The following is an 18611-nucleotide window of genomic DNA, read 5'->3' on the forward strand; positions in this document are numbered from 1 at the left end:
GCAGGGAAGGTGGGCAGGGCTCTCAGGGGATGGAACTCCTCAGTCAGAGGCAGGGAATGTGGGAAGGGCTCTCAGGGACTGAACCCCTCAGGGAATGTGGGAAGGGCTCTCAGGGACTGAACCCCTCAGACAAGGCAGGGAAGGTGGGGAAGGGGGGAAGGGCTCTCAGGGACTGAACCCCTCAGACAAGGCAGGGAAGGGGGGAAGGGCTCTCACGATGTGCGGGCTCTGGCGGCTCATCCCGATCACCGTGCGGTTGATCCGGCGCAGCAGCCGCTCCATCATCTGCTGGATGTGCAGAGCAGTGGCACCCTGGGGACAGCCAGCAAGGGACACTGGGGACCATTCCTCAGGCACAGCCTGCCAGGGGCAGCTCCCTGTGTGGGAGGACTGCCCTGACAGGGCTGAATTTCATTAGGGGAAGCAGAAAAAGGAGATTTAAGTGCACGAGCGATCGATTCAAACACTCTGGGATTCACTGGGTGGAGAATTCCCTTAATGGATCTGCCCCAGCTTCATCAGCTCGTGCTGGGGCTTTGACAGCTCTTCTCTGAACAGCTCGAACCACTCTGCTCACAGGCACTCAGAACAATTCCCATGAACAGAGTGGGAAGTACATTTTTCTGGCTGAACAGTGATTGTTGTCCCTATTCCATAACTCCTCATTTTTATACCATGTAATACTTCTTTGACTTGCTCCAAATTACTGAACAAGCCACCAAAGCAGCTGAGATGACATTTTGGTCCCTAGAAAGGGAAGTAAATGCTTCTAGTAGTGATAACAACTAATTCAACCTTTCCTGGCTCGTCTTCAGACAGAGCCCTTACAAAGAACTGCACAGCAAGACATCCCAGTTTCTATAAATATCACAATTCTGACTCACTAAAGCACAAGCAGAGGATGTTTCTTTACTGTGACTTCTCAAAAGAAGAACTGAGCTGAACTGGCAGCCCTGAGAGCTCGTGCTCACCACATCTTTGCGGTCCAGGACCTCCAGGACACTGCTCAGGAGCTGGGAGCTGGCCTCGTGGTCGGGCTTGCTGGAGTTGTCATCCAGCTGCCCACTCAGCTGATCGATGAGCAGGGGCAGGAGGGCATCTCTGCACTCTGCAAAGGGACACAGGGACAGAGCAGAGCCTCAGCATGCCCTGGGGATGGGCACCTCACAGGAGAGTCCTGCTCCTGATTCCATCTGGGACACCAGAACCTGCTTAAAGCCTCTGGAGCTATGACAAACGGACTGGAGAGTCATAAATGATCTGGAATATGAATAATGGAATCCCAGAATGGGTTGGGTTGAAGGGACCAAAAAGATCATCTCATCCCACCCCTGCCATGGCAGGAACAACTCCCACTGTCCCAGGGTGCTCCAGCCTGGCCTTGGGCACTTCAGGGATCCAGGGACAGCCACAGCTCCCTGGGAATTCCATCCCAGCCCCTCCCCACCCTCACAGGAAGGAATTCCTTCCCACTATCCCATCTAACCCCACCCTTTCATTTATAAATTCTGTATATTCCATCAAACAGCACCTGCAGCTTCTCCCTCCTGAATCCCCACCCTGGATCAGGATCCCACACACTGGGCATTGTATAAAGGCTGGACAGCAAAAACCTCAGTTTCCATGGCAAGGAATGTTTCTAGAGCTAGATTTAATGATGGATGGCCCCTGATGACTGTCAGGGAACTCATTTTGAAGGCTTTTGAGGCCCAGAGCCTCCCCAGTGCCACTCACCAGCCTGCTTGAACAGGTCACTCTCCACGATCTTGGTCAGGCAGTTCAGCTTCTGCCGGACCAGCTGGTTGTCAGGGATGCTCTGGATGAACTTGCTGAAGAGGACACTGTGTGCAAGGCAGAGGGAGCAGAGGGTCAGCACTGCCACCCAGCATCAGCATCAGCATGAGCACCAGCCCATCCATCCCTCAGAGACACTGCCCTGCCCCTGGGCCACACATGGAACCACAGCACCCCACAATGGGATGGGTTGGAAGGGACTTAAAGCTCCCCAGCTGCAGCCCCTGCCATGGCAGGGACACCTCCCACTGCCCCAGGATGCTCCAGCCTGGCAGGGATGGGACAGCCACAGCTCCTCTGGGAATTCCATCCAACAGGCACATTGCCACAGAGCCCTGAGTGATTTTCAAGGGACTCAGCACAGAATTTAAAGCCCTGTTGAGGTGTTAGGGTGTGGGTTGAACTCACGATCTTTAAGGTCTCTTCCAACCTAGTTACAGAATTCTGTGAATTCTGTGGAAGTAAAACTGAGCAGTGTTCAGAAACTGCAGGCTTGAACCTCTTTAAATGAAACTTTTATTCCAGGACACACCAGGTACATCCCAAACCCTCTAAACAGGCAGTGCTCTGTGCCCTCACAGGTTAATCCCACTGCTCTGTGCCCTCACAGGTTAATCCCACTGGCTGTCACACCCAGGGACAGTTTGAAAGCCTCATTTGAACAGACTCAGCACCCTGAAGGAAGCTGGCACATGCCCAGCACAAAGGCACAGCCTCCTCCCAGATGCCCCTTCCATCAGCAGCAGTGACTCACTCCAGCCCCAGATTCCCTTTAATGAAATTCCACGGCCATTTGCTGCCTGTCTGCTGCTTCCCAGCAAATCACTTGTGGCAGGACAGGGAGACAGGGCCGGGCAGCTATGGGCAAAGCTCTGAGCACCACAACCAGGAACCCACAGGGCTGAGAATTTCCTGGATAAACACAACTTTTGGGTTCCCAGCCAACGCTCAGCCTTTGGCACACTTTTCAGGAGCATTCACCAAGAACTGGCTGGTGGAAACTTGCACGAGATTTCAACACCTCACTGCCCTCGGATTTTGCTTTTCAGTAAAATCTCAAGGTGTCTGTAAGGATCCCAGAACCCTGGAAGGATTTGGGTAGTAAGGGACCCTAAAATCACCCAGCTCCACCCCTGCCATGGGCAGGGACACTTCCCACTACCTCAGGTTGCTCCAAGCCCATCCAACCTGGGCTTGGACACTCCCAGAATGAAAAACTGGGATGCAGAGAATCCTTTGAACTCCACTGACTTCCTCTAAAGCTCAGCAAGCACTTCCTTGAGTCCATACACAGGATCTGCACCATCAGATCATAACCAGAGTGGCTGCTTATAATGAAGTTTCCAAAATTCTTCCTCCCAGATAAACTGGGTTTAGAGGACAAACAAACTTCACACAGTTACCTGAGCTCAACGGGGTCAAATACCAGTTTGACATCATTTATGATGCTTGGCAAATATTTTAAAGCTGCCCCCTGAAAGAAGAAAGAAAGAAACCAAGGATATGAAATACACATAGGAAATCCAGTGAGGACAACTGCAGAGAACTGGTTTAAAATAAAAAAAATCAAATTTATGCTTGGCAATATTTTAAAGCTGCCCCCTGAAAGAAGAAAGAAAGAAACCAAGGATATGAAATACACATAGGAAATCCAGTGAGGACAACTGCAAAGAACTGGTTTAAAATAAAAAAAATCAAATTTATGCATCCAAAGAACCTCCAGCCACCCCAGATCTGCAGTGCAGAGTGGGAAAGATGGAAGAGAAGGGATTCCTGGATAATTCTCTCATTCTTTTTTCTGGCCCAGCCCCTTCCCAACTGCACCAGGTGATCTAATTGAAGTTTTTCACTTTTCCCTGGAAATTCTGCTCACCTTGATCTTGACAGCCTCCTCCAGGGGCCGGTCCATGAGGATGTTGAAGGAGAGGAAGAGCTGGCGAATTGCATCGTTGAATTCATTCCCATCCTCACTCTTCCCATACACACTGCAAACAACAGGGCCAGTTACACACACAAATCCAGCAGCTGAGTCAGGATTTCATCCTGTGCAACAACAACATCTTCATGCCATCTCCTTTGACAAAGCCATGGGGGTAAAAATGGAATTGGAGATTTTGCAGCCATTTCCTGCTGGGATCTGTCAGAGGGGAAACCCTGCACTTTTCAGGCTGCCACTGCAGCAAATTCTGCTTGGGTTCCAAGTATTGAACAGGAAAAAAAAATCCAGAATGGACATGAATAAAGGGTTTCAAACCCTCACTGTGAATCTCTGGAAAGATGTTTTTGAAGCTGCAATTAAACCACTTTAATTTTACCCCAACTGGAGAATGTGTCATCTCCCACCTCACTTAATGACTGAAGTATCTGTGTATTGTTTTTTTAAAGTTTCTGAAAATGAGGAGGAAATTCCATGTTTTATTTTATAAAAATAACTACTGTGTTCCTTTTCAGCTCTACCATGTGCTGCTTATTGCACGTTATGGGGGACAAAAAGGTTTTTCTCCCTTCTAATCAGGTATTTCAATTTTTGCTCAAATCATTTGTTCCAGCCACAGACAAAGGGCAGAAAGATCCTCTTAGTGAGTCAGTGATAGAGGATTTGGTGAAGAATATCTGCCTTAGTGATATTTACTGGAAGGAACTCCCGTGGGTTTCCCAGAGGAGGCCCAGGGAGGGAAGGCTGGACCCACCTCAGGTACAGCACCCGGGACTGCACGATGAACCTGAACAGGTATTTCAGGGCTTTCAGGGCTGCAAAGAGCAGCTCTGTCTTGCTGGAGTCCTCAGCATTCCCCACGTAGCAGTTCAGCACTTTGGTGAGTTTCCTTTGGAAATAGAACAAAAAGGGGAACTGTCGGTTTCTCGGCTGTTTGGGTGACCTGGAAAGGCCCGGGGTGGCCTTGGACAGCCCGCGCCCCAAGGGACGAGAAGAGACTTCAGATCTTTTCTCGGTCTCGGTGTTTATTAATTGTTTATGTAAAAGATTTTCTCTCAGCCCAACAGAGGTCTGCTCAGCAGCCAGCCATGGGCACACTGAGAGCCCCTGGGGCGGTCACTTATCTTTATACCCAAAGTTACGTGTACAATATTTATCATTTTTCCCCAATACCTTTTACCCTTATTAACCAGTGCACTTTTAGTAAGAACCAATCCCAAAGTGCCACCATCACCACAGAAGATGGAGGCCAAGAAGAAGAAGAAGGACAGGATACGCCCCAATTCCTCCATCTTACTTCTTTAGACCCCCCTGTACAGAAATCCTAAACCCTGTGTTTTACACTCTAATTAACCCATCCCTTCACCATTCACCCAGTGAGATCCTCCCATCCTCATACAGGTGTCGTCTCCCTTGTAGGATCAAAGTGCAGCCACCAGACACTTCTGGCAACATTCCAGCACTCCCGAGCCCCCCAAGGGTGGTCTCGGCCACTCTGCACCTCCATCCTGAGGCGCTGAGATCCCACAGGGAACCAATGCAGGCACGGCTCAGTTCCTGTGCAGGCCCAGCTTCCTCACCCCAGAGGGGAACTGCAGGCACAGGAACAGCCCAGGGTTCCTGCTCACAGCCCATCTCCTCCTCAAACCTTGGGCTGAAACTCTACAGATTGCACCCTCTGGCTCTGCTTTTCCTCTGCCCTAAAAGGAGCTGCCCGGGAAGATGCAAACCCCACTCCCAGGGGAAGGGACTGAGGCTCTGTCCCTGAGTGAGAACTCCCAGAGTGGGGCAGGAGGAGAAAAGGAAAGCACGTGGAAGCAGTGCTTGTGTGGCAGGGCAGGGAAGGAGGCACTCCAGGAGAGGGGGACTTCAAGTTCTGTTTATTTTAAGGTGACAGCCAGTTCACGTGGATCAGTAAAAATTAAAAGGAGATTTTCAGAGAGGAAAAGCAGTTTGGTTTCTGGTTTTGCCCTCCCTATTGGCCTCAGTTTGAACTTTTCACTTCTGTTACCACAAGGGTGGTGACCTTTGGCTGAGGGATGCTTGATCAAGGAAAGCCAAGATCCATGACAGAAGAGTCTTTTCTGTCTGATTTCACAGAAAAAAAATCTCACAACTAAATTTTGAGAGGGCAAAAGGAGCAATAAGAAGGATTCTTTCTCTCCTGAGTACAGAGAAGGGATGGAACTCTGCTCTCTGCTGCTTTTATCCCACTAACATCATCAAAAATGACCTAATGAAATCCATCCCCAAGAGCTGATGTCACCCCCAAAGCCCTCAGTGCCACTGCTGGGTGACAGCCGAGGCCTGGGCCAATACTCACACATAGGCCAGGGTTGCACTGAAGTGTTTGTAGATGTAAGTCTCCAGCACAGCGTTGAAATGCTGGAACTTGATGTCTCCAATCAAAGAAATAATAAATACCTGCCAAAAGTCCGGAAGGAAACAGATGCACAGAGCTGCACACTAACTCCAATAGAATGGTCTCTAATTTCTTTTGCTGGGTTATAATTTTGTTTTATCAACAGCATTAATGCTACAGAGAGTGTTATTCATGTTACAACAGTCACTAAATACTGTGTGTGTGCAATTTATTACTCTTTTCACTGTGGCTACTGAAAAGCTGATGTGTATTTCATTCCTGGCTCCTGAGAAAAGCCTTAAGAAGTGTTTAAATATCATTTATCTCTAAAGCAAAATACCAATTGCTCATTGGAATCACCAGGAACAGACTGGAAATGTGACTGAAAACAAACTCTGCAGCCATAGAAGATTCACTCACCAGGGCATCAAACACCAGGAAATCATAGGTTTCATTTTCTGACATTTCCATCATGATGTTGAAAAGTGCATCGAGGGTGTCTGGCAAAAACTAGAGGGGGAAAGGAACAGTAAAAGGTGGGAAAAGGCAACTGGCATCCTGCACAGGAGCATGAGCTGGATCATCCCTCCCCTTCCAGCCTGGCTGAACTGTAAATCCTGTCCCTGGGAAAACCTCTCAGAAGGGATCCCAGCCCTGTGTCCCTGGGAAAACCTCTCAAAAGGGATCCCAGCCCTGTGTCCCTGGGAAAACCTCTCAAAAGGGATCCCAGCCCTGTGTCCATAACAAAACACCTCAGAAGGGTTCCCAGCTCTGTGCCCATGAGAAAACCTCTCAGAAAGGATCCCAGCCCTGCGTTCATGCACATGATTGTCATGATCATCTCTACAGTAAGGAAGATCTTTCTTCTCAGCTCTAAATGGCCCCACTTTGCTGTTCTAGTTTCACCCCACAGGATGAAAATCCCGAGCTCTCCAAAGCAGCCTGGCCCTGTCCCAGGCAGGACACTGCACTCAGCCTGTCTGCAGTGACAGTGACACATTAATGTCATGGTCAGCTCCTCCATAAAACCATCACCTTGCAAAATCCCAGCACATCCACTCTTGGGACCCCTCTCTGCAGGTAAGGCTTCCTCCTAAATCCTTCAGGTTTTCTGTGGGAATTCCCCCATTTCAGGTCCACTCCCCACATTATTCTGTGAGATCTCTGGGCTGTCTTTGCTCTCAGATTCACAGCAAGCCTCTCCTCATTCTCAAAGGAGTTGAAAATGAAAAGTTAGGCTTTGGATGTATCTCTTATTTCATAAGGATAAAGGGGAAAATAAAGTCACTGTTCTCTCCCTGATCCCTGTAATATTCAACTTTTGTAATTCTGGTGAATTCCACTAATGAGAGGTGGAGCACAGGCTCCCAGAGAAGCTGTGGCTACCCCATCCCTGGTGTCCAAGGCCAGGTTGGAGCAAGCTGGGACAGTGGAAGGTGACCCTGTCCATGGCAGGGGGTGGAAAAAGCTGATTTTAAGGTCCCTTCCAAGCCAAACCATCCCATGATTTGATGATTCTCCCATTCCTAAGCACTCACACCTGCCCTCCCAGCTTAGCCAGACACCTTTTGGGTTCAACACCAGGCTGACACACGAGAGTGTGAGCAACAAGGAGGCTCAGATCCCTGGGAATACCTTCACAATTTCTCCTCCTTCCACCTCCATGAGCTTCCTGAGGTTGTGGGCGATGTTGTGGGCGTTGGAGCGCCAGTTCAGCAAACCCAGCAGGTCAACTGCAAGGACACCAAGAGCAATCAGCAATTGCAGCTGCCTGAAGGGCTGCACAGAGCCCACAGCAAGGCTGGGGGCTATTTTTAGTCAGTTCACAAAGAACAATCACCCTGAGGTACAGAATGTTACCTTGAGGTGCTGCTTTTGTCTTGGCAAAACAGCAAAGCTCTGCTATAAATGGATGAATATAACCTGGCTATGGATATAAATAACCTGGCTGCCATCTGATAACACATTTGGAGACCATTTTGCAGGTTTTTTTAAGAGCAGGTATCTCAAGCCAGGAATTTTATTGAAGTGCAGGACTCAGCACAGGCCCTTCCAGAGCTGCTGGAAGTCTCCCATCACTGGGCAGCCCAGGCTGGCTCAGGCACACACTGCTCTTCATTCTGACCCCTTTGGCAGCAGGGCAGAGCTAATGCACATCCTCACCCTGGAGAGCTCAGCCCCAACTGCTGCTCTCTGAACAGGCAGAGGAAAGAAGGCAATTAACCCCAAACACTTCAAATTCTGATAGAACAGACACTGTCACTGACAGGTGACATTTCCACATGTGCCAACAACCTTGTTGGGTTGAGCACTGGCAGTCTGGATTGAGTGTTTGTGTGAAAGGGTTTCTGGGGGCTGCACACACATTCTGGGAGCTTGATGGGACGGGGCTGCCACTGACACATGGGCAGCAAAATGAAAGCTGAAGCTCTCTGGCCACACACAGAAAGCTGCCTGGAGAAAATGCCCTCTGCAATTCAGAGCCCCAGCACAAGCCCTACCATTCTGGGTGAGTTTGGTGGAGCAGATGACAGTGGCAATCTGGAAGCTGTCCTTTGTGCTGTCCTTTGTGGGGGTGAAGTTGGCCAGAGAGTGCAGGTTTTTCCCTGAGGGAGCCTCCTTCTCCTCCATCTCTGTTTTGGTGCAAGGAAGAGTCAAATAACTCTTGGCATCTTCCATTTTCTTGTTGTCACCCTGTTGGTTGGACACAGCAGGGAGAAGGGTCATGGCCCACAGTGACAGCCAGAATGGGTTTGAAACATTTTCTCATTTCTATCATTGTTTGAGTTCCTAATTTCAGGGATAAACTGCCCATACTGCAATGAACTGAGCTATTTCCAAAGCCACAGAGTTTAGGAGGATTTCCTATCCCACACACACATTTTGTAGCTTTCTACTGCTTGGAAAATCAGCCAGGAGAGAGTTTTGATGAGTCAAACACGAGACAAGGATGGAAATGCTCAGGTTACCTTGTAAATAATCAAATTGTGTTTGCCATCCTGCAGTGTTGTTCCATCCGCATTCATCAGCTTCACAAAGCCCATGCCAAAAGCCCTCTCAGATCTATCCCTGGCTGCAAAACAGGAGAAATCTTCATTAGCCATTGTCTTATTCATGTCCACACAACCCAAAATGCAGCCCTCTAACCTCAGCAGCAGCTTAATTTAATAGGTAACTGCAGCTACACAAACACATCCTCCTGGAGCATCTCCCACACACAATTTTAGTGGTTTGTCTGGACAGATTAATGGTTGGACTCCTTGATCTTCCAGGTCTTTTCTAACCTTAACAATTCAATGATCCTCTGATATAGAATTCTACAGATACTTTTGGTTGGGATTTTGGTTTGTGAGCTGTGGATATGGAAGGATCTCACTGCCCTCAGAACCAGGTGCCTTTGAGAGCCTTTAATGGCTGAGCCTCCCATTATTGATCTCATTTCAGGGCTCTGAAGTGATCTGATGGAACTTCTGGCTCTAATGCTCTCATTAGCCTTTCATTAGCCTAATCAGAAATCCTCCTATAGGAAGATCATTAGAAGCCCACCAGGCTTTGCAGTGAATTTTGGAAAATAAATTAAAAACAACAACCTACACTGAGAAGCCAAAGCAATAACAAACATTGACAATTATCTTTCAGGGGGATAAACTGCTGCTCCTTACAAAATTTCAGTTTCAGGACAAAACCAGCACCAAATTCTGAGTGCAAAAAATTTGAATTATTTTTGGTTTTTTGCTTGCCACAAACTGGGAATCAGTAAACTGAGCAAGAATAATGTCTGTAACACTGAATAAGCAGAAATCAAAGTGGGAGTGGGAGGAGCAGAGCAGTCCTGCAGGGGTCCCTTCCTGGCACTCACACTCCTGGGACGAGCGGTGACGGAACGTGAACCTCAGGTGGCAGCGACTGACTTCTTCTATGGCAATGGCCACCTGCATGGAGAACAGCACAAAACCAGCATTGTCCCTGTCCCCAGCCCCTCTGCAGCACATCCCAGGGCTGATGCAGCTGCTGTTCCACATCAGTCCTGGTGTGCACACAGAGCAGAACACAGATGTTGATGTTTCTGGAAAAGGGCTGTGACAGGTTAGACTGCCTGAGCCTTGAGCAGACTAATGAGGTGTGCCACTGCCTGACAATTAGCAAGGGCTTTTTATAAGGAAAACATACACAGCAAGGCTTGATTGGAAAGAATTTGATGGTTTATGTTGGAAATCTCTCTGATTCTAAATCAGCATCTGATTGAGGTTCTGATTAACAACTGGCAAATTGCTGAAGAGACTCTTGAGCTGTGTCTGTTCTCCTTCCTGCAAGGGGCCCTGCAGGGGATTACAGACCCTGCCTCCTCCTCTCAACAAAAAGGGGGACGTGTGGGTACGACAGTTTAGTCAGAGAAACAGATCACTTTCCCAGGAATTGTTCTGGGAAAAGCTGTGAGAAGCTGAGAGAAAGAATTAAACCAATCTTGCAGCTGGTGTTTTGATCAGTTGTTTTCTCATGTTTACCTAAGGGTGTTTTCATAATTAACCAATGGTGTTGGGGTGTTGATTAAAAGACCAATCAGGTTATATCAGAAGGGTGTATAAAGGAATGGGTTTCTAATAAACTCAGATGAACCAGCTGGAGAGAGTCTGTGTGTGCCTCACTGCTGTTCCTGACTCAGGTGACACACAGTGATGACAGAGCCATACCTTGACAGTCTCGTACCAGCAGGGCTGCTTGACCTGGTAATAAACCACAGACTTGTACTCTGACACTCCCTCGTAGCCAGCCCCAGGGTGGATGGCTTTCTTTGGACAAAACACAGGGAGGGGGGAAAAAAGGTAAATATGGAGGATTTTGGGTGTAAATCTTCAGAGGGTGTCAGAGGCCGTCCTACCTCCTGCAGGTTTCCATCCTCATCATGCACAGACATGGTGACCTCGACGTTCTTGGGGGTTTTCTTCTTGCCTTTGTCAAACTCCCCCTGGATCAGGGTGACGTAGATGTCATTCCTGACATCACCTGCAATTCCCAGAGTTTAATGAGCTGGATTCTCATTCCCACTGGGACAGCTTGAAATTTAACACCTTTGGGTACCATTTTATCCTAACTTCCTCTTAGCCTTTAATTAACAACACCTCCCATCACACCATTTTCATCTCTGTCTCAAATTACACAAAATCTTCTAAAACGAACTTTCTACAAACCTCTGTACTTTTATTTTGCTTTTTAATTTAATGAGCTCTCTAGGGTTAAACCCAATCTGAATGGGTGGGTCAAAGCCATATGCAACAAAAATTATTTTGACTAAAGAGACATGTTCTTCCAAAAGCTCCATAAATCACCATTTTGCCGTAAGAAAGGCAACTCGTGCTTGAAACTTCTTGTGACAAAATATAAGAAAATTACCAGGAAATTTGAAAAAAAAAAAGTTTTCAGATAATTTTTTTAAAAAATCTTTTTGTGACAGAAATTCTAGAATTTCAGGTTCTTTCACTCCATGGAATGTAGAAGCACACAGGACCTACCAGGAAGGATGATCTCAGGGAACCCCATTTTTCGAGCCACTGCAGTGGATCTGTCTACAAGGTGGGAAAAATCCTTCTGAACCTGAGCCAGATCCCCAGGGAGCAACTTCAGGGAGACCCAGAGACCTAAGAAAGGGACATGACACTTGTTTACTGAAAATAAACAGGTACAAACGTGTGAAATTTAAGCCTGTGCTTCCAAAAAAATCTGTGATTTCATGACAATTCCATGTCCCCACCTGGTTCTCTCTTGCCCAGTCCTTCCTGTCCCTGAATCTAAGTAAGATTTTTCTGGGCCAGAAGATTCTCTGAAGCAAGTCCCGAACTTTCAGAGATGAATTTTGAGTATCTTTGAGCCAAAGAAGACCAGAAAAATCTGGAATAATGTGATTTAACCCCAAAGCCATTTGGGACACACAGCCACATCCACTTACAAATATTTCACCCCCATAAAACACTTTTATTTTAAAGGTGTTAAAAAATATTGACCTTAAACGTATGACTAGCAAGCGAGGAGCTGGAGGAGCTGTTCTCACGCAAGCTTTGTCTGGTTTTATCTGGATTTCAGCTCCATGTGTGATGGGACACAGGGACAAAGTGAGAACCACGGCAAAGACCATTGGGCTCGGGGAAGGGATTAAACTCCACTAAACCTTGCTCCCTAGACTTTCACCACCCATTTATTCCCTGGAACCTCCCCCAGGCTGGGTTCCCCAGGCTGCACCTTGGCCCTTGTGGTTGACCTCCTTGGCAGCGATGACTTTGTTGAAGACGGAGGTGAGGGGCTCGTTCTCGCCGATGACGTGCGAGGCGATCAGGGGGGACATGATCAGCTGCCGCTGCCTGATGTAGGTTTCCATGGCAATCCTGGCCAGGGGGACCACAAAAACGGGGTCAGGAATTGGGGCAGACTGACAGCAACCACATACAGGAGAGGGCTGGCCAACAGCTGGCTGGTTTACAAATAAATGTGGGGCTTTTTAAGGATTCCATGGGGATTTTCATTCCTTCACCTGCAGAAAATCCATTGAAACTTTCACACTAGAAAATGCACCACAGTCCATCCCTCAGGCCTAAGGTAAGTAACACTGACCTCAGGAATTAAGCCCTGACTTCAGGTTTGCCTCAGAGCTGTCTCTATGCAGATTAACTATTGGTAAACTAATAGTTATATAGTTAATAGTTAACTACTGGTAAACTAATAGTTATACTAATAGTATAACTATTAGTATAATAGTTATACTATTATACTATATAATACTATAATAAATTAATATAAATTATTGACTGCTGTGACAACACCTATGGGTTGAACCCATCCCCAGTCACAAACAAGACTAGTGAGGTTTGGATCTTGAGCCTGACTTCACTCCTGTACCCACATCACCAATAATGAGGGAGAAATGAGGTCTCCACAGGCTGCCCACCCTGGTGTCCAGCTGGGAGTCTGAACTCAGCCTCACTGGAGCAGAAGAAAAATGGGAAAAAATCCCAAACCAACAAAACAAAAAACTAATCAAACAAACAAGTAAAAAAAACCAAAACAAAACCAAACAAAACAATTAACAAAAAACAAACAAAAACCCCAAATCAAAACAAAAACACCTAAACAAATAAAAAATAAGCAATCAAACTCACAAAAAAAAAAAAAAACCAAACCCAAAAAAACCTAAAAAAACCCAAGTAGCAGACTAATATTTTTCTGCAAAGGGAAAGCCATCCTTCCAGGCCCTGAAAGGGCAGGGAAACAAACCCAAATCTCCCCTGAAAATACCCTGTAATAACAAATGGCTGCAGCCAATGCTTTGCTCTATTTAGGGCTGTAACAACAAGGCTGGGTCTACCCAAACAAGCTCCATTTTCATTACTCCGATGTGCCAAAAAAAGGGAGCAATCAGAGCAGGCAGAACAAACACACAAGTCTAACTCTCAGTGCAGAAATGCAGAACTCATTGGGGCTGGAATTTCTTCCCCAGAAGAGGGAGAACCCCCTTCCCAATGACTGACCAAGAAATGTGGGCAGGGAGTGGCCCAGAAGGTCCCACACAGCAGTGACAAAAAGCTGTGTCTCTGCTCAGCCTCTCTGAAAATACTGCCTTTCAACCCCACAACATTTTGTAAGTCACATCTCCCCAGCCCCACAACATTATTTCACTCTGTGCTCCTCTTCCTCACCCCACAGGTACCCAGAAATTCCAGCTGCAGGGCTGAAGTCCCCAAGCAATTGAGTCTCTGACAGAGCCATGAAAACCACAAGGAACAAAGGCTCCTGAGGGTGACAGGAACCTCTCCCTGCACAGAGCTGCCTCTGCTATCAGCTGATCTGTTTGTAGAGCCCCTGGGGCTCTGCCAGGCTCCATCTGTCCCTCCCCAGAGGATGCCTGCTTTGGGTGAGCCCTGGAGCCCAGTACTCACTGCTGGAAAGGGATAAAATGCTGCTTCTCCTCGTCGTCCACCTTGCCATGGATGATGTCAGTGATGTCCATCACTGCAACGACACCAGAGCATCACTCAGAGCTGCCCAGAGAGAGCTTTGCCCTCTCAGAATGGAAACAACAAGGGGTTACTTTGGGCCAGTGTCACTCAAAGCAAGGCTCTGAGCGACCTAGGATAGTGGAGGGAGTCCTGGCCATGGCAGAGGTGGAACTGGATGGGATTTAAGGTTATTTCCAACCCCAAAAAAATCTGGGATTCTGTGACAGCAATGGAGAGCATCACTCTCATTTTAACCTTTTTAAAAACACATTTAAATGTGTTTTTAAATTGAAATGCACATTTACATTGATGTGCATTGTCAGCTCATAGCAGTGAGTGTGAACATACTGAATACACCCTGATAAAATACTCTTATAAAATACCCTTTGAGAAAGCCAGGTGGCACTGGGGCATTTCAAGGCAAAGAAATTCCACTGGTATTCAAATGCTGCTCCTTTGGATATTGATTTCCACCAAGGATTTCAAGCAAGCCCCTTCATAAGAAATCCCACGAATAAAATAAGAATTGGCTGTCTGGTTCACCAAGGCTCCTTTAAAACCTCCAGCTTTATCCTATGAGTCCTGAGGAGCAAATCCCACTCTGATAAGGCCCTGATAAGTCTGCTGCAGCCAAAGAAGACCAGAAAAATCTGGAATAATGTGATTTAACCCCAAAGCCATTTGGGACACACAGCCACATCCACTTACAAATATTTCACCCCCCATAAAACACTTTTATTTTAAAGGTGTTAAAAAATATTGACCTTAAACGTATGACTAGCAAGCGAGGAGGTGGAGGAGCTGCTCTCATGCAAGTTTTGTCTGGTTTTATCTGGATTTCAGCTCCATGTGTGATGGGACACAGGGACAAAGTGAGAACCATGGCAAAGACCATTGGGCTTGGGGAAGGGATTAAACTCCACTAAACCTTGCTCCCTAGACTTTCACCACCCATTTATTCCCTGTTATCTTTGTGGGAGGTGACAAAAGTGAGCAGTGACAGTGTTTGATCTCCAGCTACCACCTTGATGAAGATCTCAGAGGGACAATTTATCCACCCTGGAGCAGCAAGGCTGGTGCTGGCAGCTCCCAGGCTGTGCTGGCACTAACAGCACACAGCTCCTCTTGCCAGCCCCGTGTCTCAGTGCCCCCAGGGGTTTACTGGGCCCTGCAGGTGCCCCCAGGGGGGCAGTGCCCACCTGCCACGCCGAAGGGCCTGCGCAGCCCGCAGGTGTGCTTCTTGCCATCCTTCAGCTCCATGTGCCCCACACGCACGATCTGGCACACCAGGCTGATCCTGGGCCTGATCAGGTCTGAGCTGCTCAAGTCCTGAAAAGAGAGCTCCCATCAACCTCCATCAATGCCCTTCTGAGGGGAAAAGAAGAAAGAAGGAGTGGGGGGGGAGGGAAGAAGGGAGGGGAAACAGGCAATCCCCCAGCTAGGGCATAATGTGCTCTGGCTCCATGATTTCAGAAGGCTGAGCAATTGCTTTATTAAGCTATACTATATAATACTATAATAAATAGTAATACTATACCAAATAGTAATAATACTAATTACTATATACTATATATATGTGTATATATGCACTATATATAGATAGATAGATAGTATATATATAGTATAGATACTATACTACAATACTACACAATACTATACTACAATACTATACTATACAATACTATACAATACAAGATAATACTATACTATACCATACCATACTATACCATATTACATCCTAAAGGGATACTAAAGAAAAACCCATGACTGTCTGAGACAGCCAGGACACAGCTCTGACCCAACTGGCCAAGGAAACAAAACAACCTTCACCAGTGTCCAGTAACCAAATCACTTTGGGTAAACAATCTCCATAACACATTCCACATGTGCCAAACAGGAGCAGCAAGCAGAGGTAAGAATTGTTTTCTCTTTTTCTCTGAGCTTCTCAGTGCCTTCCCCAGGAAAAATCCTGGGAGAGAGAATTGTGTCTCTCTCTGTTCAGGGAATGTGAATACCACAGGAGGGGTTTTGTTGGGTTCTGCACAGGTAAAAATTGTGGCCTTCTGGATCTGGAGGGAGGCCATGAGGGGGATGGACAGGATGGACACACTGACAGTGCCAGGACACAGGGAATGGCTTCCCACTGCCAGAGGGCAGGGAGAGATGGGATAATGGCGAGAAATCCTTCCCTGTGAGGGTGGGGAGGGGCTGGCATGGAATTCCCAGAGAAGCTGCCCCTGGATCCCTGGCAGTGCCCAAGGCCAGGTTGGAGCAGCCTGGGACAGTGGGAGCTGTCCCTGCCCATGGCAGGGGGGGCACTGGGTGGGATTCAGGTCCCTCCCAACCCAGCCTGTTCTGGGATTCTCTGAACTTACAGTGAACACTGCTTGGAGGTTGTTCAGTTTCTCAATTTCTTTAGGCATCCCATTGCTGCCCCAACGAACCAGGTAATTTTCACTGCAAAGAAAGGGAGAAAAGGTAAATTTGAACAAATCAACACCTGACATCCTCCTTTCCTGGCAAAAGCCCAACAGCATTTTAATCTTTAAGGAATATTTGACCAATCTTTTATCCCAAAATGCCTCTGAAGTGACTCACTGATGGAGGCAGGATGGGGTGAGCCCTGGCAGCTGCTTCCCTGGACAATTCCCACTGCATGGCCACACCTGATAACTGCAGTGATGGACACAGAGGGTTCCTGACACAGAACTGCCTCCCTGATAAAGCTCCTCACATCCTCCCAACTCTTCAGATGTGAACTGGCACTGACTGGACAGCAAACATCATTTAAATCCATGATTTACTGGGAAACAATTAATAAAATACTTAACCAAGGCTTGCAGCCACAGCAGAGAAAATTAAGAATATAAAAAGACAATGTGGGATCAAAGAAATACCCAGCTTTAGGAGGGACAGTGCCTGGAATTCCTATCTCTCTGAAACTCATTCCAAAGTAATTTGAATTAATTTTCCCCCACTGGGGCAGCAACCAACAGAACTGGAAAACATCTGCTGGATCTCCCTTTCTAACCTGCTGACTTCTGTGAATGATCACCCTGATGACTGCATTGCTTAAGAATTTCCAAAAAAAGCCCTACCTGATGAATTTGGAGAGGTCAGGGTCATAGAGGCTCATCAGCAGCTCTGCATCTTCCCCAATGTTGCAGACAAAGTTCTTGAAGTTCACATAGAGGCTGTAAGTGTGTGTGGAGTTGAATATTGGCTGTCCCCGGAGATCCAAACTCTGCTGCAGGGACTGCAAAGAATTCCACATTTCCATTACATTTTATATTTCCACTACAAACAAACAGGAGAATTCAGTTCTGCTGCCAGAGGAGCTCAACATTAAGAGGAATATAAGAACTCAGTGGGCACAGAGGGCAAACCAGGGACAGCAGAGGTACCTTCTCCTCCTGGATCCTCTCATCAATCCTCTTGGATGCAGTTTCATGGGCCTTGAAGAGGGAGATTGTGCTGGTCTCATCTGGGTCCAGGATGTTCCCATTGTCATCTCGGACAACCAGGTCCAGACCCAGGATCCTGGACAGCCCCAGGAGACACAAAAGAGCCAGAATGTGGCAGCAGCAAAGATCAAATCACTGCCTGGACTGCCAGTGCTCAACTCCTTGGAATAACCTCACTCACTGCTGGTTTTCTTGTCTCAAAAAACTCCTCCCTCCCATTTTCCCATTGAAGAGAGAAGGAATTTGTCAGGCAAGTCAATCCTAAGGTGACATCTCCCTTATTCCTGCTTAAATGGCTTTGTTTCAAAGGTGGGTGAGTATATACAGAGCTCCCAGATTGCAGCTGATTGTTATTCTTTGCCATAAGCTTCTTCTTAATTTGCTCACCGGACCTGGGTCACAGCTGAATGTGACATGAGAGTCCTGGGGACTGCAAAGCACTGAGGGCTGGGGTGGCTGTGGAATCCTGCCCCTCACTGCTGAGAAAGGAGAGCATTTCCCCACCACATCCAAACCCAGGCACACCCTGTGCCAGGATTTGAGCAGAATTAAGAGAGGAGAATTCCTGCCAAGGCACAGAGATCTGTGGCACACCAAGAACCAACTGCTCCATCTCCACCTGCCAGGTGGCCACGATGTCTGAGGGAGTCAAAGCTGCCATTTCACCTAACTTCAGCCTGATTCAGAGCCTGGCTTGGCTTAAGAGCCTTCCCTGGGGTTTGGGAGCCTCCTCTGCCCTGCAGGTGGAGTCTGGAGCTCACCTGTTGCCATAGTCAATCTTGGCAGTGACTTTTTTCTTGAGCTCGGCCAGTTCATCCTTGGGCAGGGTCCCGGAGAGGATCTGGGATCTCCACTCTATCAGGCTGTAGGTGAGCTGCTGGACATGCCTGAACTGTGTGGTTTTGTTGTTCTGAGGCAAAAAAAAAGGGCAATTTTAATCAAAGAAAACCTGGGAACCTGAGCTCAGCAACCCTTCTGAAATGTGTGCAGCTGCAGAGACACACAAGTTTTATTGAACTAAAAATACCTGGCACTTTGTGACACCACAAGATCAGAGCCACCCAGTAAAT

General features: G+C 47.4%; 1 protein-coding gene across 1 annotated transcript in view; it reads right to left on the bottom strand.

The window, feature by feature from the left end:
• DOCK5 (dedicator of cytokinesis 5) overlaps positions 1-18611 on the bottom strand; it is a 79379-nt gene that overhangs the window by 32294 nt on the left and 28474 nt on the right. The window contains exons 6-27 of the mRNA XM_059490684.1: positions 18303-18451; positions 17482-17617; positions 17176-17333; positions 16453-16534; positions 15277-15406; positions 14018-14090; positions 12327-12469; positions 11603-11728; positions 10972-11096; positions 10784-10882; positions 9952-10024; positions 9062-9165; positions 8594-8786; positions 7728-7825; positions 6513-6602; positions 6054-6154; positions 4485-4619; positions 3668-3779; positions 3198-3268; positions 1735-1841; positions 972-1108; positions 217-312 (exon numbers count right to left, since the gene is read on the bottom strand). Coding sequence (XP_059346667.1) covers positions 217-312; positions 972-1108; positions 1735-1841; positions 3198-3268; positions 3668-3779; positions 4485-4619; positions 6054-6154; positions 6513-6602; positions 7728-7825; positions 8594-8786; positions 9062-9165; positions 9952-10024; positions 10784-10882; positions 10972-11096; positions 11603-11728; positions 12327-12469; positions 14018-14090; positions 15277-15406; positions 16453-16534; positions 17176-17333; positions 17482-17617; positions 18303-18451 — 2538 coding nt within the window. The remainder of the gene's footprint in view (positions 1-216; positions 313-971; positions 1109-1734; positions 1842-3197; positions 3269-3667; positions 3780-4484; positions 4620-6053; positions 6155-6512; positions 6603-7727; positions 7826-8593; positions 8787-9061; positions 9166-9951; positions 10025-10783; positions 10883-10971; positions 11097-11602; positions 11729-12326; positions 12470-14017; positions 14091-15276; positions 15407-16452; positions 16535-17175; positions 17334-17481; positions 17618-18302; positions 18452-18611) is intronic.

Source organism: Ammospiza nelsoni, chromosome 30, assembly GCF_027579445.1.
Source record: "Ammospiza nelsoni isolate bAmmNel1 chromosome 30, bAmmNel1.pri, whole genome shotgun sequence".
Taxonomy (NCBI): domain Eukaryota; kingdom Metazoa; phylum Chordata; class Aves; order Passeriformes; family Passerellidae; genus Ammospiza; species Ammospiza nelsoni.